The sequence below is a fragment of the Phodopus roborovskii genome, unplaced genomic scaffold, assembly GCF_943737965.1.
Source record: "Phodopus roborovskii unplaced genomic scaffold, PHOROB, whole genome shotgun sequence".
Taxonomy (NCBI): Eukaryota; Metazoa; Chordata; class Mammalia; order Rodentia; family Cricetidae; genus Phodopus; species Phodopus roborovskii.
Window position 1 is genome coordinate 18736961 of NW_026126571.1, and position 25832 is coordinate 18762792.

Genomic DNA, 25832 nt, shown 5'->3' on the forward strand with positions numbered 1-25832 from the left:
CAAAACTATGAGCCAGGGATGAATCCTTTGCTGTGCTTTCTGAGGCTTTCCCTTCTGTTCGCATCATACCACCCTCTTCTTTACTGCTGAGGAATGGGCTTTACCAACAGCAAAAGGTTGCTAAGTCTACTACCTGCAAAGAAGCTACCATGTAGGCAATCCAGACGACAATCCACCCTCTGTTTCAACTCCACCAGCCCCTCTGCTATGTTTCTCTATCCCTTACTTCCATCCCAATAGTGTTTTTCCATTTGATATGTTATTATCTGCCTCACAATCTAGAATATGAATTCTACAAAGGAGTTGTGTGTGTGTGTGTGTGTGTGTGTGTGTGTGTGTGTGTGTGTGTGGTGTGTTTTTTTTTTTTCTTTTGTCCATTTTGCTCATGGGCCTCTCCAGGTACATGGTAAATTACCTGCACTTTCATAAAACCTAGAATAATTTTGTCTGTTTTTCAAGGAGAGAATTAGACAAAACTCTTAGCCCAATCTTATAATATTGTCAATACACAAACAGTTCATGGGACATTAGAAATCATCTTAAACATCATTTACCCTAGCTGTGATTGTAGCAATGGAAGCATTTACTACTATGGTCGACTCTCTGTCCCTAGGGTGAAGGGATGCATGTGAACGCAGAGAGGCCCACAGTGATTCAAATTCCTTAGCCTCCTTCTGCAGCTCTACCTCCCCTTACAAAAGGTTCCCCAGTAGTCTGAACCACAAGGAAGAAATGGAGCACACCTGAGCCTTCTTAAGTTAATGTGTCTTTGGTTTGCTGTCTGTGTATTCATCTGAGAGTAGCTTCCCTGTCACTTTCCCATAGACTTCAGTGGTACACAAGGGCTGTTGGCACATTCCCTTCCTCTGTAGGAATGGACAGGGGTTTTCAATGCACCACTCCAAGTAACCTTGTTGACAACAGCTCTGCCATTGGGAAGTGTAGTATATCTTTATGCATTGATGATAGGAGAGACCTCGTAGCTGCTTGACTTTGAACAAGAGGGTCATGACCAGTGCCTTGGGTCCTGACCAAGAGTTTTTCCTGTTGCCAAATGGCTACACAATGACAAGAAGGTGATCCTACACTGCACATTGTTTTCACTGAGTATAAGAGGACACATTCCAGTTATTCCTTGACATTTGCTGTCATAGTTATAATGTTTCAGTCCCTCATTCATCTTGCCCAACCATGAGGCTGTGTAATAAATTTTATCATTGTGCAATGCCCTATGTTGTATTTCTTGCATTGTTAAATGTAACTTATAAAGGCAGGTAAATCACTCCTATGCTAGTTGATTAGGGAAATTATTATTTTTTTCTCTCCGACACAAATTTCCACTCCCTTACTCTGGTAACAGGGATTGCTTGCCACTCTGTCTCCTGAACATCATCACAGGGTTGGGCTTCTGTAGCGTGAGTTGGAAAACCCGGGATCTTATGCCCCTATGGTCAGTAGCTCTCAATAAGCATAAATCTCAAGCAGGAACATGGAGTCCCTTGCTGACATTCTGCATTGGCTCTGGGAGATTAATACTGTCTCCTTCTGGACTTTTCTGGTGACTGCCATGATTCATTTCCTATTATCTTAGAGAAAAGGATTTTCCTCTGATAGAAAACAACCAGCCAACCTTCAGAGAGAAACAGGGATGGAAAGGTAGAGTGAGGATCTGTCCCTGCAGCTATTTTTCTGATGCTGTTGGCTGTCCCAGGTACATGGAACAGTAAGGTTCTGTTTTGCTTAGGCTGTTATGAGTTTGCTTTTTCTAAAAAACTCTTCACTGACACCTTACAGATCCTTGGAAGAGGGGGAGCAGGCCCTGGGAAAAGATAGCTAGGCATTTGCATTTGCACATTGGCTTAAGCACATTTTCTTTATACTCATCTGAATTTTTAAACAGTATAATTAGTGTTTTGAAAACATGAAGCTGCCAAGCTAACATTTACTGGGAATCTGTTATGTGCCAGCCCCTTTGCCACTTTCTGGTATGCGGGTCATGGAGAGAGTGGCACCGATACCCAGAGGATGAATGTAATCAGAGAGGGATGCAGGGAGAGTGACCTCTTCCCTGGAGACCAGAGAAGACCTTTCAAGTAGGGGAACCCATTAAAAACAGAAGGGAAACTCCTGTCATTGATGCCAGCCTCTTGACAACAATTCTGGGAAGCCTTTTGCAAGACATAAGGCACACAAGAAGCCATTCTTTTGGCCTAGAATAAGCTTGTCCTGAGTTTGAATTGTTTCCATGGGCTTCTGGAAAAGTTACCTGTGTTAGGTAGACATGTAGGTGTGAAACCTAGTGAAATTCTCTTTGCTTATCGATAATTCTCAAAACACTGGTCACCTTGGGACCTCTTTGCTGCCATTAACATGGAGCCATTGGACAGAAAGCTCCCAGGTCACTGGAGAAGAGAACATAGTTAACTTCTTCTACATACCGATCCTCAAAAGCTTTATTATTTTCTTTAAAAGGTGGGCAGCATCCTCTTGTGGCTCATGGAGTAGTGAGGGATATAGAGAATTCAGGAATGGCATGCTCATTGGGCATAAAGTTACAGCCATGTCAAAGAGTGAGATGATGCCAGAAAACAAGGCATGGACCAGGGAGCAACATGGGATTTAAAGTATTACTCTTTAATAAGAAGTTTTGTTCTTGCCACTTTAATATCATGTAGAGAAATCTTTTTTGTTTGTTTTAAAAGGAGTTTATACTCGATCTTCTCAGTTCTAAGGAGTTGTTGTTGCCTGTGGAGCTTCTGAGTAATACAATGAGATTTGAGTTTCAGGTTGATAGCTCGGGTTGAAGTATAGGATAGAATTTAGAGGTCAAGAGAGAGCTGGGAACAATGCCTTCACGGCATTGGAATTGAGAATCAACAAAAAAGTCTTAGTGAGAGAAGGACACATTACCTCCTGAGCCTGCTCTGGCTTGGGTACGTTAGGGAATTGGGTGCCAAGGCCTTGGGATTCACTCAGATAAGAATGTGCTCTTTAAGTGTAGACAGGTTGACCTAGTGGCCTTTGGAATGTCCCAGTAGTTGTTGGTCACTACAACATGGAATATATACAGAGGGAACTTTGGCTTGGAGCTGTGTTTCTGAGAGTCTTGGCTCTGTGTCAAAGTCACTCAAGTAAGTGACCCAGGGAAGAAAGCCCTGATCCAAGTGCCATCAGAGAAGCCATTCTAGAACTATTTACAAATGTACTGTTTATTTTTCCCAGACCATGCACTCCATGTATGAATGGGTCCTCCAAGTGTCTTGTTAACTAAAATGTCAGGTGGCCAGCACGTTTTTCCTGGGCCTGACCTCTGCACCAGTTTAGGAAGGTGATGTGAGGCTACAAGAAGGAAAGTCTTACCCTCACAAAAACTTAAGAGTCTGTTTTGGGTGACCAGAAGGATCTGAAAAACAAAAGGTCTCAAGGTGTCATATAGCCTAGGATGGCCTGGAACTTGATGCATATCTATAACTGCGAACTTCTTATCTTTCTGTTTCAACCTTCAAGGTGCTGGGATTATAGGTGTGAGATACCTTGTTCAAGTCCCAGAAAGTTCATTTATACGCAAAATGTTAAAAAAGCAACACTAAAAGAGAGGGCAATAGGTAGATGCTAACTGAACAATACTGATACCAAATGCCAGGTTCAGAGTAGCCTTTCTCTTACTAATAAAGCAAGGACTTGGAAAAGAAGTCTCCCTGTATATCAGGGGAGAGAATGGTGAGTATCGAGTGTGAAGCTAGAACCTCACATTTAGAGTGCATTTTCACTTGAATACTAATGCTATTTAATGGAACATCATTGCTTCTTATCATAAGTTATTTGTGCTGGCTTATTAGCTAATTATAGCCCAATATTTGGCAGCTGTGTGCATATTCTTTTGGCCAAGACTTGCACATGACTGTGTCAGTTGGGAAGCAGCCCTAAGCAGAGAGGTTTCTGTATTCCAGTTCTACTTTTCTGTCTTGATATTTTGTGTGTGTGTGTGTGTGTGTATACAGAAAAACACTTTCTTTGGTTTCTCTATATAGAAGGAGAGGGCATCTAAGACCACCATTACAGCTTTTTGAGAATTAATTAAGATTATTGATCAATATGAGGTTTACAAAATAGTCTGTGATAACTTTGAAGATGCCATTTGGCATTAGTAATAACAAATTCTGCAGCCAACGAACACTATCTTTTTTTTTTTTTTTGAGAAAGAATACCAAATCTATTAATGAATTAGCATTCTTCAGGCATTTATTGGAGTGTGTTCTTTATTTAAAGTCTTCTTGACAACAGTTATTAAACAAAACTAATGAACCTTATTGAGTACAATCTGAAGTTTTTCTACATAGTAAAATTATGAAAAGGCTTGAGAGTAATTCAGCCAAGCCATGAAACCAAAAGTCAGACAATGGCTTTCATTCATCTATCTGCAGAGAACTCAGCGGCCACCCTTTCACTCAGAAAACATTCCCTCATCTCTGTGTGCCTGAGCTCTACTAGGAAATGAGACAAAGGCTTTCTCTCCGAGTGGATGTTCAGTCTAAAGGTAGAGAGAAATGTTAGCAAGATTTCCAGAAATGGAAAGTTTTGCATGTTGCAAAGAAAGAAAGGATGCTATGAAAATGGCCAAGAGGATCAAAACCAGGTCCAAGACTCAGGAGACTTCTCTGAAGAAGTGAAACTTAATCTGAGGCACAAAGAAGTGTAGGTTAGTTGAGTTAAAAGTGTCAGGGAAGAGCGTGTAAAGGGATTCAAGCCCAGTTTCTCAGAAATGGACACTTCTGAGAAAAAGGAACGATGGGACAAGGTGCTACAGCATTGAGAGGTCCAGGACTGTAGGCTGGCCACCCACCAGAAGGGCCAGATCCAGCTTCTTTGTTGTCTATGCAGAGAGATCAGAGGGCTTCAGGGGCATTTTGTTCCACAAGACTTGGATATGGGGGTAAGGACAAAGCCAGGTTTTTACCTTCATCTCCAGGTGCTTTTCACTTAGAAAAGAATCTCTTTGGGAACTTGTGCATGTTTGCAGGCTGGGTTGTGGTTGGGAACAGGTTGAATGGGGAACACAGGTGGGAAGGTCACTTTTGGGTATACTGAATATGAGGCCATTTAAGAGCATCACTGAAGTGAGCTATAGGGGGAACGTGAAAAGTTGATAAGTGACTCCAAAGATTAAAAGTAAGAACTAGATGAGCTATATAATGTATGACCCAACAAGGTAAGAAGAAAAACTTTGTGTGTCTGAATGGTGCTCAGTTAATATTCTTATATATGTCATAATATGAGACAATACACTGAACGAAGATCAGTGGTTTATAGGAGACAGGAAATTGGGATTTGTATATAATTTCTCATTGGCGCTTTCTTGTTCAAAATAATGTGAAACTCAGGCAGTAACCACAGCAAGCAGCCTTGTTTAAAATATATTGATCATTTGGTATAATACACACCCAAACATGGTTTTGGTAGGGTCCTTTCTAGTATTCTAAGGGCAGAATCCAATCAACCCAAACTTTAAAAAAAACTAGGACACTTCTATATTCTGGAGACACACATATCAAATATAGTTTTGAAAGATTACTCTTTGAAAGCTACCACTTTGATATATCTTAAGAGGGTTTCAAATTTAGACTACTATCGTAACATCCTCTCTGCTTCTCTGCCTGTCTATTTTTTTTTTTTTTTTTTTTTTAAAGAAGAAACAACCAAAAGTTGATGGTGAAGTTTTACAGTTTATTCTGTGGTGCTTTGTGGTTTTGTAAATACAGTTTAATATGTACATATGTATGTAAATATGTATGTATGTATACACACACACACACACACATATACACACACACACACACGCACGCACGCACGCACGCACGCACACACACACACACATTCCCAGTGGCTTCTGTTCATGTAAATAGGTTGTAGGTATCAGTCCAATCCTCCATTCTTCTAAGTTATCTATGTACTTAGTCCTCTCAGAAATGGTGGCTTTTGCCTGACAGATTTCATGTTTGAATGTGACCATCTTTCCTGAACCAAATGTAGATTCATCTTGAATTACAGCTTAGTAAATTAGCACTTTTACGTGAGAGTTGATCTATGAGCAATACCCCTACATCTGTCTCTAAAGGTCTGTATGATGTCATGAAAATCACCCCATCTCTCTGACTCTGTCATAAGGATTATTCTGAAGGCTTCTGTAATGCCTTCAGCTTAAGCTCAATGAAATAGATTTTATTCAGTGATGTGTGCCATCCTGAATGATTGTTGTTCTAGACCCTGACTGCTAACTATGAGGAACTAGACATTCCTTCATTATTAGAGTCTTGTGTGCTCAGTTTGAAATACAAGAATCATTTATCAGATTGATTATCATAAACATTGTTTAGGCCTCTCAACCTGTCTTTAAAACCACTGCATGAAATGGACAGTTTCCAAAAGTGATAGAACTTTCAAACTATCAGTTGGCATGGTTTCAGTGAAGTCAGAACCAAAGGCTACTTGGTTCCAGAGTTCCACTGATTTCACCAGGTAGAAGAATTTGTATGGGTCCAAGGAATCCGTCTGCTAGTTCCTGAGACTTACAGAATTGTTTCCAGAGAGATGCAAATATCTTAGAGGAAGCGGAGGGCCCTCTGCTTCCAAGAAGCTATGGGATTGGCTAAAATTTACTCAGAAATGGATATGAGCCAGGAGCAGGTTGTGAGGAAGGGTAGGGACACAGGCATACCAGTGGGCGGGCAAGAAAGTCTTAGGGAAATTATTCTGTGATTAAAGTCAGACTATGTATGCAGCCTTTATTGTGGCTAAATCTACCTGAGAAGAAAACAAAGTAGGAGTTGGAAGAACAAGCTCCACATGATTCCATCACAGCACACCACACAGGGGTGTGTCTATGAAGAGTGAGACCGAATTTGTCTTCATCCTTTGGGTTTCTATTCACTGTGGCGGTGCTGTGAGCAATTAAAGACTTCTCACCTTTCTTACTGACCGTTATTTAAGTAGAAGCCATACTGCAAGGGAGGAGGTCACAGAAATCTATTTCCTTCCTCACGACTCTACTGCACTCACTATACAGCAAGTTTTGTAAATATATGATAGAGATATGAATCATTTATGAAAAAGCCACACTTCCAGATTTCCACAAGTGTGACATTTCCTTTCTATTTCCCTAGTTAAAAACCCTTCCGTTCTTATCCTTGGCGCCGCTCATTAGCTCTCTGCCCAAATTTAAGCAATGAGATCTTAGCCATAGGTTTTAGCCTGCTCTGTTTGGAAAGTCTTGCTTCCAAACAAGGGAAGATCTCAGCTTTCTGTGAGGAGAGGTCTCATTTGGGGACTTCCCGTAATCCAAGGGCTAGAGTTTTTGACCCAGAATCAGGAGAGAAACAGGCGTGAATAACGGTGTTGGATTTCTGTCTAGCCAGCTGTCTGCAGACAGATGAGGGTCTGTTGGGGGTGAACAATACAGAGATTGGCATGTGTGAAGAGTAAAGGAGATGCAAACTGGCCACACTGGAGTAACTGTGTGAGTTGCTAGTTATATACAGGCTTCCTGGGTGGCTCTTTAACTTGGAATATATTAGCTTCTCCTCAAAGGTTGTTCATTATCTTCCCTATGGCCAGTATTAGCCAGAGGACAAGTCTTCTGTCCATCTCTTCAGCCATCTCCAATCTCAAACCACAAAGGCAAAGGCTTCCTTCATTTGAATTTGATCTCATTTGACTAATCATGTTAGAATTTTATATATGAGAGAGATGTCTGCCCTGAATAGGAGGGCATGGGTTCTAAGAACATTTTTTTTTCCTCCCATAAAAAACTCACTAGAAAAATCTAGAAACTAACAATCGAGTCCAAAACTCTTTACTAACAGCTGGACTGGCTACTCCAGGCTGAAGTAAAGCTTTGTCATTTCATTATGTGTTTGTCCTGCCCTGAGACTTGGGGCATGTGGAATTTCACTTTGTAGCTCATCTCTGAGACCCACATGGGAAGCAGAAAGACCTGTTTTCCTGTGATTTCCACACATGCACGCATGGGTGCATCTCCCACATACATACATATGAATAAATAAAGAAGGAAATAAAAATTAAAAAGAGACATTTATACTAGTAAATGAAGAGATTCTCTTTATAGTCTTCCTTCTCACCTCTAGGTACTTAGTACAAGTTTGAGAAGCATAATTCACTTGTGCTTTCACCAGCATTTGGTCATTCAGATGCATTAGGCCCGAAGACAATCAGTATAAGTAGGTGTAAAAGCCTAAGTTTGGGTGTGGACACTGATTACTGAGAGGAAAGAGAGATGCACAAAGGCTCTCCCTTATCAGAAACCAAGACAGTTAATATAAATGGTTTTAGAGACCGGTAGAAGTATCTGGTTATATCCATCTCTTTCCAGGCTGCACCAGGCATAACAACCAAAACACAAGCATCCGATGGCCAGTGTGGTCTTGGCTCATTTCACAGCCATTTGTGGCATTCCACCTCGGTTCACTTTCCCACAGTGACACACATGTGATCTGTATGAGAACATGCAGTTAGTTATAAAACTCCTTTGTTTTTCTCTAAGTCTGACTTTCCACCCCCATGAGGGAGCCAAGGACTGAGAAGTAAGATGTCTGCATCTGTATGTCCTCAGGCTGTGGGCTCAGAGTGTGTGTGTGTGTGTGTGTGTGTGTGTGTGTGTGTGTGTGAGAGAGAGAGAGAGAGAGAGAGAGAGAGAGAGAGAGAGAGAGAGAGAGAAACATGATTATCTCCACTAGGAGTCACTCTCCCAGAAAACCAGAGTACATTGAGGGCTGAGTTTGACTGGCTATGTATCTGGCTATGTATTCCTTTAATCATGTCTCCAACATTACTGCACCCAACAAGGTGGTGTCTTGCTGTCAATCTAAAGTGAAATCTGAACATTTTGGAATATTAAGCTCATTTGGAAACCTCACTGTTGAGGTACCCGTATGGCTTCTGCTCAGATACACGCTTTAGGAGAGTGAAAGGGACTTCCAGGCTCTCCATAATTTGACATCCACGTTTTATCATTCTCACTTATCCAGGGCAGTAGAAAACCATTCCCAAATAGCATGCTTGACTTTGGAATACTTACATTTGACCGAAGCTGTGCCTATTGCTCTGGAAAGTCACAGCTATCAAAAATCCAAACAAGCAAAGTCATTTTTGATCTTCTTTGCTCCTTGTCACAGCTTTTGGGACTGTTTTGAAGTTGAGGTCTTTGCCAGTCTGGCCTCATGAAGATGGCCTGCGGCCTCTTGGGCTCTGTCTGCCACATTGCTGTCAGCTTAATCCAGATTTCCAGGCAATGGGGTTTTGCCCTTCTCTCCCTTCTATAACAGCTCAGTCCAGCTATGTGAACTTCGAGACTTTGCTGTCTTGTTTCAAGTTTCCACAACTCATATTTAAAGTAAATGCAACCAACCAAAACAATAGCATTCTTACAAGCAGTGAGTCAGAGACGAATTCTGCTGAAGTTCTCCAGAAACAAAAGGCCAGGAATAACTTGGGTTGCTTTTCCAGCTCATTTCCTGCATTTGAATGGAAAGACCCCTGTGTGTTTTCTGCCCTTGCGCTGGTTTTCCTCCAGTGTCTAAGCTTCCTGCTGGAATCTTTTAACCTCTTTGCATAATTCTCATCAACACTCTTGGAAGCCCGCATTTTATTTTCTGTGTCAGACTCTTTAAGCTTCTATATCCTCAGAACTCCTTATTTCACCTCGTTATTTAGTAACTTAATTGCTTAACTAGCTGTTTAATTTTTTTTTTCTAAGCGTCACTTCAGTGAAGTATGAAGTAGGACCAAACTCTTGTAGGATATCTCAATAAGTTACTTGCAGTTCCAGGGATGGAATGGAAAAATAGAGCACCCCAACTGTGAGCTAGCTCTCCAGTCTTCTCCTAACTTTTCTCCTACGTGTAGGAGACCATGGCTACAGGAGATTTACTTTTCTAGTAAATCTTTAGTAAATGAAAGGAGTAAAATCAAAGCATTTTTATTTCTTGCTAGGTGCATTCATTTTACTAAAATGGTGTGGACAGCTGCCATGGTAGGCAAGGGAAAGATGCTGGCAAACATTGAGCAGATTCTTGGCATCATGGTAATATATCAGGACCAGTTGGAATCTTAAACCACCTAGAAACACAGCTGAAGGCTCATCCAGCTTGGGAGGCCCTGTAAGGAGGCGAAATGCAACTGGGATCTGAAGGACGAGCAGGAATCAGTGTCTGGGTACCGGCTGTGCTGGCGCAGGACCTGCGTATTGAACTTTGAGTGTTTTCCATAGACATGGGAGTTTTTCTGTATTTTAAATGCTGACTTTCAAATAGCATGGCACTATTTGTGTGGGGCTCATCTTGATTTGGGGAAGTATCTAAATAGATGAGACAAGAAAGGAAAAACTGTAATTGTTCTTTACAGCCAAGAACAATTCTCTGGGATTAAGGAGTGTTAGGAATGGAATCGTACTAAGTCTCCCTTTCCCAAGGTCTAACAAATGCAGAGGCCATATTTGGACCTGTGTGGATGACAGCTGCAAGGGTTCCCTTTGCTTGGCCAATGGATATTTGCAATCTGCTGACCCTGTGCCAGACGATATGCAAGCCTTTTGCACAGATGCAGAAGTCCGTGTGACAAGGTTGATAATCTCACAAGCTCAAAGCTAGTGGCCAAGGAAACCAAATACTTGGAATGCCCAGCAAATGGGAGGGGCAATACCTGGTGAATTAAATAACCTGACATCGAGCTGGGATTATTCCATCCTTTTCATTGATGTGGATACTGAAACGAGTTACAACAGAGCTGAATTTGAGGCCACTTAACCAGTGAAGTTATTAAATTAGATTTAAACCCCTTAAACTATGGCTTAGAATTGCTATCATAAAATACCACTTTAGGTATATACCTTATTTTCTTTCTAAAATAAATTCATTCAGAATTCTATGGGAGATTAGTTAGGCAAAATGGTTATTATGAGTAGGTGCTGGAAGCAACGCTCTTCCTTCCATTCCTGTCTGATTCCATCACTACCACTCCCCCTCTGCCAGCAGTGCCCCGTACAGTCCTTTGATAACACAGGGTACCACCGTGGAAGCCCTCTAGCTTAGGCTTAGCAGTACAGAATGCCTTCTCCATACCTCCAAGACAGCCTCTGTGGATGTTCTTTTTTGATGACTTAGTTGGGATTCTAAACAGAGGCCAAGGGTGATCATCTGATTGTTATTATTTCCAGCTTTTCCTTAGTTCTCCCATGAACATGCTTTAAATGCCGACTTTCAAACACCATGACATTATTTGTGTTGGATTTGCCTTGATTTGGGGAGGTGTCTAAATAGACAAGGCAGGGAAGGAAAACTCGGAGCTGCTGTGAGGAGACAGATCTTCCTCCCAAGGTTTTCCCGTTCCTCTAATTCTCTCCATTGAAAAATCTGTTCAAACTCTGCCGAGGATCTCAGGAGCCGATACAAAACTGACACAATCATGAATAACACTGGGGTATGGGGTCAGCATATTTAAGGCCATTTCCCGCTTGAATGTCACTATGACCTAGGTAGTGTAGTCAGAGCGGGTGTCACATTTCTACTTGATAGATCAGAAATCCCAAGGTATATGAGACTTATCCAAAACTGACCAAGTAGCAGAGATACAGGGTACCTGGGCCCCTCTGCTTCCCAGGAAAGTCCTCATCCAAACCTTTAGCAAGTGTGGATGCTGCTGTTACTATTTGTTCCTAGATTTTCTCATAGCTTCATTTCCCATTTCATCCGTCTTTGAAAATTCTGTTTCTGATCTTCTGGTTTAGCTATGTAACATATCTATATTTTTAAAAGGAACATATAGGACTTTTTAGCTTTGGGGTGAAGTTCAGTAATAAACATATGCTTATTATGCATTAGGTACTATGTTATTCCTAACACACACACACACACACACACACACACACACACACACACACACACACACACACGTGCACCTCACTGCTCACTGAAGGCCTCTTACTGATTGATGAAGATGATAATAACAATTGTAAATATGCATTGGCTGCTAAAACAGACAAAAGACTTTTTATAAGTTTCTACTCAGTGTGTTTTAATCCAATGGGTCTTGGAAAGGCTGAGGCTTGAACCTGGATCTTGTCATCTTTAAGCCTGACCTCAGTCGGGATCTCACACTGCCTCAAAGGGAAGAAGGGAAACATGGGAGCAGAGAGACTAAGCTTCCCGAATGCTGCTTTTCACTATGAAGTCTACATGTGTTTCTGCCTTTCCAATATACGACATAACAATCACAGCCTGGCAGCTGGACTCTGAAATGACAACACAGGAGGAAACCCAAGAACTGTTGACACACATTCCTGCTGCCCCTGCTAAAGTGCTTCTCTCCCCCATTGCCCACCTAAGGAGCTTTCTGACCTGAGTTTGTGCTTCTTTTTCCACAGGAGGAAGTACAAGAAAACGTCCCAGAGGTGAGCGCATCTTTCTGGGAAAGGGGAACTGTCTGGGCTGTGGTTGGCTGAGTTGTGATACAGCTCTTCACCGGTTCGGCTTGTGGGGGCTCTGGAATTGGAATAAACAGTCTCTGAGTCCTACTTAGTGAGTCGCCTGCTTTCTCTCCCAGTTGTGGCTGCTGCTCTAAATTGAAATTGATTATAAGGTGTAAGTGTATCTCAGTGGGTCATCTGCTTATGAGAGCAGACCCTGTGGATTTGGAAGCTTGTTACTGCTGTGTTGTCTAGTGATTTTGCCAGAACCTTGACCAATAAGGGACTGGACTGTGTAGGCAGGTGAGAGATGATGCTTCCTGGGGATGAGCATAGAGGCTTTAAATGCACTTTGGTTATCATTCACCCGAGTCACTGAGGAAATGCTGCTTACCCACATCAGCACGCACACAGTGCCTTAGAGCAATGGCTGCCTTTTGACTTGACTGTAGAAAGGGCTACCATATTCTTCAAGTACCTATTGCATGCCCAAGGGTGTGGCCTGGCTCTAGGTTGTGCTTTACAGGAACTCTGATGAAGAACCTTGAAACTATTTGGCGCACTGGCTTGTCCCAGGTGGATACAACACTCCAACCTGCATACTTTGCATTTATGATTCTAGCATGATGTTCTAGTGTTTGAGTGTGGTGGCTCCCCCTGAAGTTCCCTTCAGCAGATGGTGCCTGCTGGTATAGAGAGCCATGGGTATTTGTGCATGTATACAACTAGCGAACCCAGGGGAAGTGAGGGGAACCTCTAAATAATGGGATTAATAAAGCGAACCTAGGAAATTTTATGTGCATGATGGTTGAATTGATTCAATGGTTCACCTTTCCTATGATGTATGTTTAAAGTGTACAATATGTTTTAATATCAGAATGCATGGTAAAATACTATAGTGAAGAAAATTAGCATATCCCGTACTTCACATACACAATACTTCATTCATTGGCTCATTATGTTTGTTTGAGGCAAGGTCTCACTCTGTATCTTAACCTGACCTATGATTCACTCTGCAGTGGATATTGGCCCAAACTAGTGACAATCCTCCTGCTTCAGCTTTCTGAGTGCTGGGATTACAGACTTGAGCCACCATGCCAAATTGGTTCATCTAGCATAATTTTTAGTGTTTCATTTTCATAACCCTGTAAGATAATGATGGCACACACAACTTTCTACAGCCTCCTTAACTTTTCCGGCAATATCTCTTGCCACTTCCAACACTTTTCCTTACTCTCTAAACTTTCACTATGACGTAATTCTAAAAGTGGCTGTAGCTGTTTGAGAGTGGGTAGATGGTCTCTTAGGAAGAGCTTTGATTGTCTTTTCATTCATATGTTTATCTGAGACTTATTTAGGGGCACTGACTACATGTGCATCAAGGAGCTTCTCTGGACTGATGCGTGACAAAATGGATTTACTTCCAAGTTACCCAGGAAACCAATGAAGAGCACTGATAGAGATTGCCTGTAGTGACAATGTAGACCCTTTTCTCTATGCTTAGCTTATGCTATTCCTTCGTCTCTGACTAAAACTTGGTCCCACTGTTAGTTAATGCTCTGAGATTTCTGCCTTCTCTGTGTTGCATAGTAGCTTCATCTTATGTTCTTTCTGCCTAGTATTTTTACAACTTCTGGTATTTTGTCTTCACCCGCCACATGTCTGAAATATTGTTGCCTCCTAGCAAATGTTGCTGAATGAACTATTGCTAACTGTTCTTACAGACTGAACCTTTAAGTTAACTTTTCCCCACCCAACACTACTGATGGTAGCACCATGGAGGAGGGGCTCATGGTATCCTGTGCACTTTAACCTGCATTTGGTTAAAATAGAAACAGAGATTATTTTCACATAGCACATATACTAAATGATGTCATAGGGTCTTCCCAGGGCTTTTCCAGGAAGGGTGCATTAATTCTGGAAGAGCCAGGATTGGGATGTCAGAACAAGAGTGCTGTCATTTACAACAAATACACTTTGTACAAATAACACCGTCAACTATTCCAGTCTTAGTCACCTTAATTAAGGAGAATCATTAGGGATATAATTAGCACAAGTACCAAAATATCTTATGCTACTGAGTTTGGAATCTTCATTCCAAAGAAATAGGCATGCATGGGACTTTTGTTTGCCAAGCCTGTGTAGTTCACAATTCAGCCTAGAAGACTAGGGTAGGCTTTTCATGTTATTTGAGTTTGGTATTACAGATGTAAGTAGATTACATCAATATAAAAACCATTAGTACAAACAAAATTTGCCAGTAGTTTTCTATAAAACATTTGCAGATAGCCATTTATTATTATCTTTTCAAACCAGTATCATCTATTGGAGATTCCTGTGCGCTCTAGTTTCCAGGTAAAATCTGCAGTCTAATGACACATATATGAAAATGGGCCATGTGAGTTACTGAGAGGAAAACTGGCTATACTTTGAAGGCTTCCTTGAGGTTGATATACTATTAGAAATGCCATTGGCTACAGCTGACAACACACTTCTTTCTTGTTTAGGATGGTTGGGCTCATGGTAGTAATTGAATGAGATCCACTAAGCAGGATGTAAGTTAATCACTCTGATTGGAGGGTACCATGGTCTTCAGTAGTAACATGTGATTATCAACTTTTATATGGGCCAGTCATGGATATGAGACATTTCAGTGTCACCTCAATTTTATATGAAAGGGAGACAGACAGGTAGGTGGGAGTCTTATGAAAGAGCCACTCAAATCTGTCAATGTTCAAGTTACTATGGTGGCTACTTATGAAAGTGTATGTTTGTGTATCTGTGTGAATCCAATTATATGTTTTATTATGTTACAAAAGTAAAGATTGCTTTATTGCTTTATTACACCTTTATTAATGCTGACGTGTAAATTAAAAATGGATCAGTTTGAACTCCTCTCCTTTCAATATTTTTCATATTAAGTAGATCTATGTCCTGCTGATGTATTATAAACAACAATCTGTTCTCAGCATAGTGGCTTAAAACAGCCATCTCGTTTTTTTTTTTTTTTTTTTTTTTTTGTTCATGATGTCATTGGCTGGGAGATTCAGGCGGGACTTGACTTCATGGTTTGCACGTGATCTAAGTGGTGTCAGCTGGGTTGCTGAACGTGGGGATTCCGCTTTGAAGAGTGTTCCTTCATTCATGGCAAGAGCCGTGGTGCTCCTTGTCTTTGTGCCTGCCTGTCCAGCATCCTTGCCATCTCTGCACAAAGCTTTCATTCCGCACATGCTTCCACATAGTCTCCTCTTGCATGGCAGTCTCAGGGTGGTTACACTTCTTTTGTGGCTTGTGAAGCTGAAGGGTCATAGGTGCAGCAGTAGAAGCTATTTGTCTCTTGGTTGTTACCTGAGTTGAGACGCTGGCCCAGAGCCATGACTGCTGTGTCTCATGGCTCAGTTTACCAGCACACCTACATGCTTAATACTTTCCAGAAGCCTTCTCTAACCCATGTAGCTGACTTTCAAGCCTTTTTCAGAATGACTTTGCTTGAGGCTTTTCCAGACTCTCTGATCACCTTCATCAGATGAATGATGTAGCTACTTTAAGTAGATTGTCCCATTAGTTAGGTGCTATTGTGCTTGACTGTGTGTTTGCCAAAAGAGATTCCTTAAGGATGGAAATTAGTGTGATTTTTTTTCATGTTAGGGACAAGTGTATCCTTGTGTATGACAGTGGCTTGCTGAATTCTTAATGTAGTTAGTTAATTTATTATTTATTTATCTGTGTGCATATGTGTCGGGACAGACATGGCATGGTGCCCATGTAGAGGTTAGAGGACAACTAGTAATAACCAATTTTCTCCTTTCATTATGTGTACCCTGGGGATGGATCTTAGGTATTCCTTTACTCACAGAGCTGTCTTTCTGGCTCTGACTCCTTGCCATCACTGCATTATTTGGTCAAATAAAACTAGTGGTTTAGTGTAAAAAAACTAAATGGTCTGCATGATTTACAAGTTTTTGTATTGTGGAGGTTTGATTTGGACCTCAAGAAAAAGATTGCCAAACATATATAAATGAGCTTTTTGTTGTTCTTTAGAATTTTCTTGCTGTTTAATTCCACTTACATATTTATTTAGTGTTCAAAACTATGTTAAAGAAAATTCATGCACCTGCTTTCAGATAATTATCACCCTACTCTAGCTCAACAGAGGGAGTTATCTTTCTTGCAGTAATTAATAAAGTATAAGGCAGATGTTAGTTCAAGAGAATGTTCTGAGCCTCACTTTTTTAGCATCAATGGAAAAGTACTCATTTTTTCCAACACCAGAATCCCAATAGAAGGTATGGTGTTAGATGTGTTTCTTCTGGGTTAGCAAGGACACAGTAGGTTGGTGGCAAGCACCTTTCTGTACAGAAAACCTCACTGGACTGGATTTTAACTGAACAGCATTAAGGGACCCTTCTGTTTTGCTATTGGGATGAGGCTTATCTAGGAGTCCCTGTAATTCCAAGAATGGTGAATTGGTAATATGATAACTGGAGAGGTCTATAAAGTATATCTGCTTCTCAGAAAAGTCCTCATCAGGTTGTTCTCAATATAAAACCAGCCTCAAGCCATCACGCTGGGTTCAGAGATCTTTGAGGAAGCATGCCAGATCATATAGAGGATAATCACAGAGGCCTAGAAGTCATCTGGTACTCTTAGGCTGCTTTTCAAGAAGGGGTTTCTATCCAAGATGATGTAACAAATTGGATCAGTGTCTTAATTTCATGGTATTTGGTTTTACTGATATATATTTAAGCTGTTAGATTTAGATAAAAATTTTAATTTTTAAGAAATTATTTCTATTTTATATGCGTTGGTGTTTGTCTGCATGAGGATGTCAGATCCCTTGGAACTGGAGTTACAGACAGTGGTAAGCTGCCATGTACTGGAAATTGAACCTGGGTCCTCTGGAAGAACAGCCAGTGCTCTTAAGTGCTGAATCACATCTCCAGCCTCCTAGATAAAAATTATTAATGAAATTCCAGTTGTCGAGAAGTTTTCAACAGGAACTTAGTAATTTTAAGCTCACCTTTTCTGTTGAGTATCATCTCCTGGCAAAGATTTATATGTCAGCTACTATCTAATCCATCATTGGTCAGCATGTTAAGAGGCGAGGTGTGAGTAAAACCCAAGTGACATTAGCAGGCACATGTCTACACTGTGACAGTTCAGTTATTAATTACAATGTATTAGATTTGGAGTTTTTAAGCCTTGCTGAATAATGAAAGCCTGTAATGTTTAGTATAATAGTTTTGATGTTTATTAATTGTATCTCTACTTAGTTTAAATAGAAAGTCTGCTTCTGACTATATTTGAGTTATACATCGGAACAGTTAATGGGCCACTAAGCTTAGGTTTTTGACAATCTCATTACTTTGAGTCACATGTATAGTTTGTTATAAAAATCTTTCTGTTTAAAAATCATGTTTCCGTTAACTTACTAAAAACTGAAATGAGAAGTAAAAATGCCACTGAAGACTGGTCTGCCTGGTCTGCATGCTTTGTAGATGAGACACAGGTAATTACAATAGAATATGGTAGGTCTAAGGATTGAAGGCCATGGGGCAGCTGGGTATTGTGTGTGGGGTGCTTGTGATGTCATACACTTCTCTTTCTAAATCACAAACTAAACAGTGCTGTTTACTCTGCATGGGGATTATAGTATAGGCACAGTGAAGTCTATCTAGTAGGAGAGTTCAGAATCTTTTCTTGGTCTCCCTGTTTTCAGGTACAGTTAAAATGTATGTGTCCTTGATTCTTCAGATCTTTTCTCAAAGAAACAAATGGATCAAAACATATTCTGGACACAAGAGACTGGCACCTATATGATTATTGCTGAAGTGGATATCATAGTGAGTAGGGAGGCCTCTACCTGAAGAGGGCCTCTGCCTACTGCAAGGCTAATGGGAGAGTCACCCCCTCCAACTGTCTTGTCCTTTTCTTCTTTTGGACTTTAATGACATTCTGGAATCACATTTAATGAATTCAGTAAATGATCACATCCAGAAAATAACGCCTTATGCCAGGTCTACCCATTTCTGCCTTCACGGATTCACTTCATCCATGAGTCATCTGCTGATTTGCCAGCTTGGCTGTTAATAATAGAGTGTCAGGGTTGAGGACTGGGGAGGTGTGTCTTGCCATGTTTGGGAAGGCTACTTGCTAAGCAGTTGTATCCTAGTGTTAGCAGGTGCATCTCAACTCTGCCTCTCACATCCTTCCCCTGGCATAATATGATCCTTCAGCAAATACTGAAACTCTTTGTATATCTTAAAAAAAGATAGGGACTTCTGTATCCTGTTTTTGCAAATAAAATTGTTGGTAAAACAAGATGTTCAGAAACAGAGGTGACATAGGATTTATTAAGGCATGTTTTTCTGCATAGATGCATAATTAACCATGGGTTCAGTGGCCTATTTAGTAGTACTGCTGTTTAGAACCTAAGAACTGAATCGTTTTCATGATGGGAATAAGTGTTGCGTTTGTAGATCAATGTGTTGTCGTCTTCCTTCCTTATAGAGTTTTGATTTTTAAAATTTTAGCATCTTAAATCATCTTTTTCTTCAAGACAATTTAGAGGAACTGTCTTTCAATTAGTCTTCTTAGATATTTTTACCTAAAATGTTCCCTGGTCTCTCAGTTTCTACTAATTGCTAACAAGGGTTAGATGTTTGTTGTTCCTGGAACAATTGTGAGATTTTAAGTTTTTGAATGAAGAATGTACTCTGTTGAAGTATGGTGGGCATTGCAGGTATTTATTTTTTTAAGAAAATCATTATATTTTATTTATTTGTTTGTGGATATTTTGTGTGGTGGTGGTGGTATGTGTATGCATATGTAAGAGAGAGAGGGAGAGAGAAAAAGAGAGAGAGAATGAGAGAGACTGTAAAACACTTAAATATGTACATCTATGTGCCATGGTATACATGGGCAAGCCAAAGGACAGGTTGCAACAATTGGTTCTCTCTTTCCACCATGCTGATCTTGGAGGCTAAACTCAGGTGACCAGGCTTAGCAACAATACCTGCAGAGCCATCTCACTGGCCCCGGGGTTATTCCTTAAATGTTGTTTGAGTTTATGAAGTGTGAGATTGGGACTCTCTCTATATTTTTATCACGGGTGAACACTAAAGTTAGTGATTCTGTGTATGAATAAGCTCAGGTTGACAAATGACTCATGCTTGAAAATGGTTTTGCACTTCCCTGCAGAATCCTACATCCAGACTCCCATTTGGCTCTTACACTGGCCAGCATGGTGGCCTGTGAGGTCAGCAAGACAGATGGCATGCATGGCAAGAATGTGAAAGTGTATCCTTGCTTGGATCATTGCCTTTGCTTTTCTCTTTCAGTTTCTCCACTGTGGGGCTGTAGCTGTTTGGGGGGGGGGCACTCACATGTACTTTGTTCTACCTCAATGTTTCAAGCTTTATTTTCTCTCGTTCTGACCACCAAGCTGGAATTGTTCCAGGCACTGCCTCCTGTATTTGAGGAGAATTTTTTTCAAAGTTGGAACACGAGACTGTTTATTGCTTGGCTCTTCTGTGATGTTTTGCTCTTTCAGAATCATTTTCTTAGGTTGCATAATGAGGCCCAAGTGCATCTCTAAGAGTGTCAGTAGCTCTGAAGATGGGAGATCACCGTGTGTCTCAAGTTATGCCCAGAGTTTAAGTTGCCAAAGGAAGTGTGTCTCTAGAGACATCCTAATCTTAGTACCTGAGAAGGGGTGGAATCGACTAGTTCCATGTAGTAATTGCTAAAGCCTTCAAGCAGAGATCAAATCCAACCTCCATCAGCAGCTGCATAACAAGTGGCTTCCAGAGCTACTGGAGGTACTGAGTTGATCAGTCTAGGTTAGTGTTTGTGATTTTGATACTGTCGATGTGGCACCTGGCCTGTTTATGTATCTCAGGCACTTTGACAGCATCTTTGCCTACCTACCAGATATGACTTGCTACTTACTCCTTGCTATCCCTTAGTTGTGGTAACCAAAGATGTCCTCTGAGAATCAAATTCACCTGTGGTGGAGAACTATATGACTAGTTAAAGATTAATAACAAGACTTTGTCATTGGCTGCCCTTTCCCTGCCATAGTGTCTTCATCTACAGAGATGACATTGAGATGAGGATATACATCATTACTTTTGGCTAAAAACACCCAGTATTTTCTGGCCCTCAGTTTTGGATCTTTTGGGTTTGTTGGATACTCTGTGCTGTGCAACAAAATCACCAGAAGTAGCATAATTTCCAGCTAGCATGAAGGTCACAGGATAGGTAACGGATCTGTGCCCAGAACGATGGCCTTTTGGCCAACAACCAGGTCACCACTTGTTAAGATGCTTATAATATTGCCTATCTGGGAAGAGCTAGCCATGGGAAGGATGTTAAAGGGTAGTTGTTAAACCATAGATTTGACAATAAAATCCCGTGTCAGGTGAGTTTATTGTGTGTAAGGTAGTCCACACACATCATCATCTCGTTGCATTATTACAATGAGCATCCTTTGCATAGAGAATGTCGGTGACAAAATTCACTAGCTTGAGTTTCAACACAGAAAACATGCTCCAACCAGAGTCTAAATGCACATCTTTTAGTTGTGGACATTTCCTGAGTCTTCCATCCCTGTGGTTTTGTGACTTGTAGATGTGGATACACTATTTGTGCTGGATAGTTTTATGTCACCTTGACACAAACTAGGGTCATCAGAGAGATAGGATCCTCAATTGAGAAAATACCTCTTTAAGGCAAGCTTGTATGATTGATTTGGGCCATTGTGGGTGGTGCCATCCTTGGGCTAGCGGTCCTGGGTTCTATAAGAAACAAGGTTGAGCGATTCATGAAGGGCAAGCTAGTAAGCAGCACCTCTTCATGTATTCTGCATCAGCTTCTGCCTGTAGGTTCCTGCCCTGAATACTGTCAGTGATGAACTGTGTTGTGGGAGCTTGAGCCAAATGAAAGCTCTTCCTCCCCAAGTGGTTTCAGCCATGGTGTGTCAGCACAGCAAGTGTAACCCTAACAAGGACACTGTGTTTTCCTTCCTCAAATGAGGCAGGTGAAGTCTGCAGAAAGTTAAAAGGTCAGAAGGGTGCACCTGTGAGACTTCATTTCCCCCCTCTGCCTGTTCTTTTCAGTTTTAAAAGATGGGGTCTCAAGTAGTCCAGGCTGGCCTCACTTCTTTCGTGGAGATAAAGACTTCTGCTCCTCCCTCTTGTACCAGCCTCTGGAGTGCTGGGAGTACTAACATATACCACCCATCTAACTGATATGGCACCTGGGGTTGAACCCAGCATCTCTTGTATGCCACTGATCCCGTTTGTTTCTCCCTTTAAAGAACATTTTCTGTTTAAAATGTTTTTGTATCTGTTCTTCCCCTAAAAGTTGAAGCGTGCAGGAGAGTTTAATGACGGCGTGTTTTTAAAGAGCTATATTTATACAATGTGGTCCAAGCAAAGGAAATCCTCCCTCCCCAACTGCTGCTGCTTCATTTTTACAAGTCGTCTATTTTGTGCTTAACATTGTCAAGTATTTTGAAGCCATGTGATCAGTCATCCATAAATCCATAGCTCGTTGTTCATAAAAATAGAAACGGAGAAAAGGAAATTCACACTGCATTTTCTGTCCTTGTTTGCTGTGCTACTACCTTTCAACATTCAACAAATCATTGCCTGAGCTTTTCCCATTCCCTCACCACAAGCGGGATTCGGACCATTTATTCCTCTCATTTTTGGATGCCAGCGAAAGGGAATCAGAATGAAGAATTCCTGGCAGCTGGATAGAGTTGAGTGAGTGGAGGATGGACTTTGGGAAAATCACATTTGCAGTGTTGCTCAGCCCAGAGTTACTGGGTGAAAGTTTAGGGTAAAGAGCAGGGTGTTGGAGTTTTGGGTGCTTGGGCTGAAATTCGAGTTCTGGAAGCAACCCTGTATAGTGTAATGCTCACGGGAGTATATAATTCCCTTTAACTACGGGAATCTCTTTTCTCTCATGTACAAATGGATTTGCTTACTACAGTTCTTTTTTAATTCTTGTTAGAGACAGGGTCTCTGTATAGCCCTGGATGTCCTGGAACTCACTTTGTAGACCAGGCTGGCACTTTCTAGAGTTCTAATGAACCCCAAATGAAATAGAAATAGTATGTATAAATTGTTGGTATATGGATAGCTGTTATTCTCTGACTGCTTGGGTCAGCCCTCAGAGAGGCCATCAGGGTTCAGGAGCTTCTGGGCAATGCTGTGTTCTGTCTCAGATCATCCAAGGTGGCTGGTAAGATTAATAGGCTTTGAACTTCAGTGGTTCTCTGAGAGCAGAGGCAAAGTCTTATTTACAAAACTGATAAATTAGCTTCAACAAATTGCCCAGTGTACGTGGAATAGGACTGAAAGATGGCTAAGTAGGGGTTCTGTGAGAGCAGGGACATAGCCTTATTTACAAAACTGACAAATTAGCCTCAACAAATTGCCGAGGGTACATGGAATAGGACTGAAAAATGGCTAAGTAGGGGCAGGAAAACAAGTTACATGGCGTCTAAAGTAGGAACAGAGGCTTTCCAGGGTCCTGGTTGGTGTTGCTATGGGATTTCTCCACATGGGAAGGTATTTATCATCCATGTTCTCTGACAAGTTTCCATTTTTTTAAATTAAAAATTATTTCCTTTAAACACTCACAGTTTAAACAATACTGTATTTCAGTGGTCCACACATGCATTCTAGCCCCAGGATGCCCAACTACTGGACCAATGTTTCTTAAAGTACACAACCTTTATAAATTACTTGCTTTCTCTAAGTAATTTTCAGCCGAGTGGAGAAAGCCACCCTAAAGGACGTTTGTCAATGTGTAAAGACATTTTTGTCACTTTTCTTTAAAATTTCATTTATTATTCTTGTGTGTTTGTAGGTACCTGCACTATAACACATACAGGGAGGTCGGAGAACAACCAGGTACTCCAGCTATTGTTTTTGAGGTTTACTACTGACATATTATAGTGAATTGATATCCTGGCTGAGAAAATAACAATTACCCCAAATATTAGTAGTGCTGAGGTAGAAAGCCTTGATTAAAGATTCTCTTCGGGACTGGGGAGATGGCTTATTGGCTAAAGCATCTACCAAGCAAACAAGGAAGAGCAGAGTTCAGATTCCCAGCATCCACCCCACTAACTTTGGAGATGGATACAAGCGATCCCCGGAGTAAACTGTCTAGCTAGACTAGCTGGATCATGGAGCCCTATCTCAATGCAGAGTGGAAAACAATTGAAGAACATGCCCAATGTCACCCCCTGACTTCTGCACATATAGACACACTATGCATACCTGCACATACACATGAGAACATATACACATTTGCAAAAGTGAAACTTCACTTTGTAATAATTTGAAAATTGAACAATAATTGGACATGATAGTACATGTCTGTTGTCCCACCTCCTAGGGAGGCAGAGGTAGAAGGATTTCTTGAGATTGAAAGTTGAGGCCAGTCTGGGCAATATGGCAGACCTTATCTTATAAACAGCAAGAACTACAACATTAGAGAAAGAAACAGGTTGGGGTGGGAAGGGGGCAGAGAGAAAGGGAGGAAAAGAGAGAGAGAGAGAGAGAGAGGAGAGAGAGAAGGAAGTATTTATCTTATGAAACAGTGGTGAGTTTAGATGAATAAAGGTGAAAACCATGTGTATTTTCATAACTCAATACATGCACAGTATTTTAGCTATTATTAATTGTTCCATTTTAGCTTATAATTTGCTCAGTATATCACATTGATAGATTATATCCCATAGCATATGTAGCTGAATATAAGATTTTACATGTGTGGTAAGTGCGCTTAAATTTCATAAGGAAAAACATTTTAAATGCTTCTTATAATTCATAAAAGGGGAATTTCAAGTAATTTGAAGGGATTATGTTGTTTGGTTTATGTACATTTAGCATACTCTGTCATGAAAAAAAAATCAGAAATCCTGAGTTCCATATGCTAGTCTGCTTGTTCCCCCAAAGCATAAGATTACAGATCTTAATAGAAACAGTTGGTATTATTGCATATTCACCAAGGAGGCAATAAAACAAAGTATCCTATACATGTGGGGGACAGAAAGGAAATTACAAGAATATTTTCAGCAAAAATTAGTAGCTGCAAAGCAAGCCAAAAAATAAACTGAGTGGGTTCCTCCTTCGTATATCCAGGCTGCATAAATATCCATTGAAATTAGTGCTAACCCAATAGCAAGATGGGTCCCTGGAAAGCAGGGCTGACCAGGGGAATCCTGTGAGTTGCTCTTGGCTTTGAGATCCAGCATCACCATGCTTTGCCACTAGGGACTGGATCCCCCATCTCTGGCTGTCTTTTTGCTTCTCTAAGTGCAAATGGAAGTCTTGTGGATTGACTTCTGTAACCATCCCCTTACTCTGCAGGATGTGCCTATCATCAGATCATTATCAAGGGCTCTGTAGGATTACACAGCAACCAAAGAGCTTAAGAGAAGCCGATGATGCTGACTGCAGTATATGCTGTGAGATCCTCTCCTCCGGTTCTTAGACCTGATCCATACTAACTAGTTCCTTTGTCATGGTGCCATGAGGATGCTATTAGCTACTAGTGCGCCATGCTGTTAGTAACAGCATCATCTTCAATAGTTAGTGATGCTCACTCATGGCATGTAATTAAGAAAAGTGAGGGGAATTAACCCTTTTGGTAAAGTCAACAGTGTCCAACTGATGAGTAAACAGAAGCCTCATTCCTTTGGGGACAGCGGCTCCTCTCTGGAAATGAAGGCTCCTTATAATGATATAAAACTGTACTGCTGACAGTAGGTTGGTGCTGTGTAGGCCTGTGAGCACAGCCCTCCATTAAAACCGTTTTGTGCCCAACAGGGTATGCTAACTCCATGCTTTCACCTGTTTGCTTTGCATCTGCCTCCTGCTGATTTCACCGCATCAAGAAATGTGCTCTTGGCGTATGATTTTTGGGACTTCAAGATGAGGTCTGTTGAAACCATTGTGAAGCTTAAATTGCTCCCCGTTTAGCATCATTATTTGGATAAAAAGAAAATTTCCTCAAATTAGTCTCTTGTGTGAAGAGTGAATCCTGTCTAAAGGGTTCTTGTTAGATTGAGGGGACAGATGATTTCCCAACCTTGGCACCAGTGGCTTGCCTGTGTCATTGGCAACACTGGAACAGCATGATTACAGCAGGAGTCCAAAAGCAAGGTATCACACAGTGGCATTCAGAACCTGGAATTGGAGGTCTGAGCTCTAAGCTTAAATCCAATTTCCATTCTTCTTTAACATTAGAATTCTTCATACATAATATTCTCAGGGGAGTGGCTGCTCACAGTACCCAGTGCGTGGCCGGTAAAATAAGCAAGACCATATATGTA

The 25832-nt window shown here is 41.0% G+C and overlaps 1 protein-coding gene across 3 annotated transcripts in view; it reads left to right on the forward strand.

The window, feature by feature from the left end:
* Pde1c (phosphodiesterase 1C) overlaps positions 1 to 25832 on the forward strand; it is a 370394-nt gene that overhangs the window by 169044 nt on the left and 175518 nt on the right. The window contains exon 2 of one of the 3 annotated variants that reach the window (XM_051202985.1): positions 12434 to 12460. The exons of the other annotated variants lie outside the window; for them this stretch is intronic. Coding sequence (XP_051058942.1) covers positions 12434 to 12460 — 27 coding nt within the window. The remainder of the gene's footprint in view (positions 1 to 12433; positions 12461 to 25832) is intronic. 3 annotated transcript variants of the gene reach the window in all.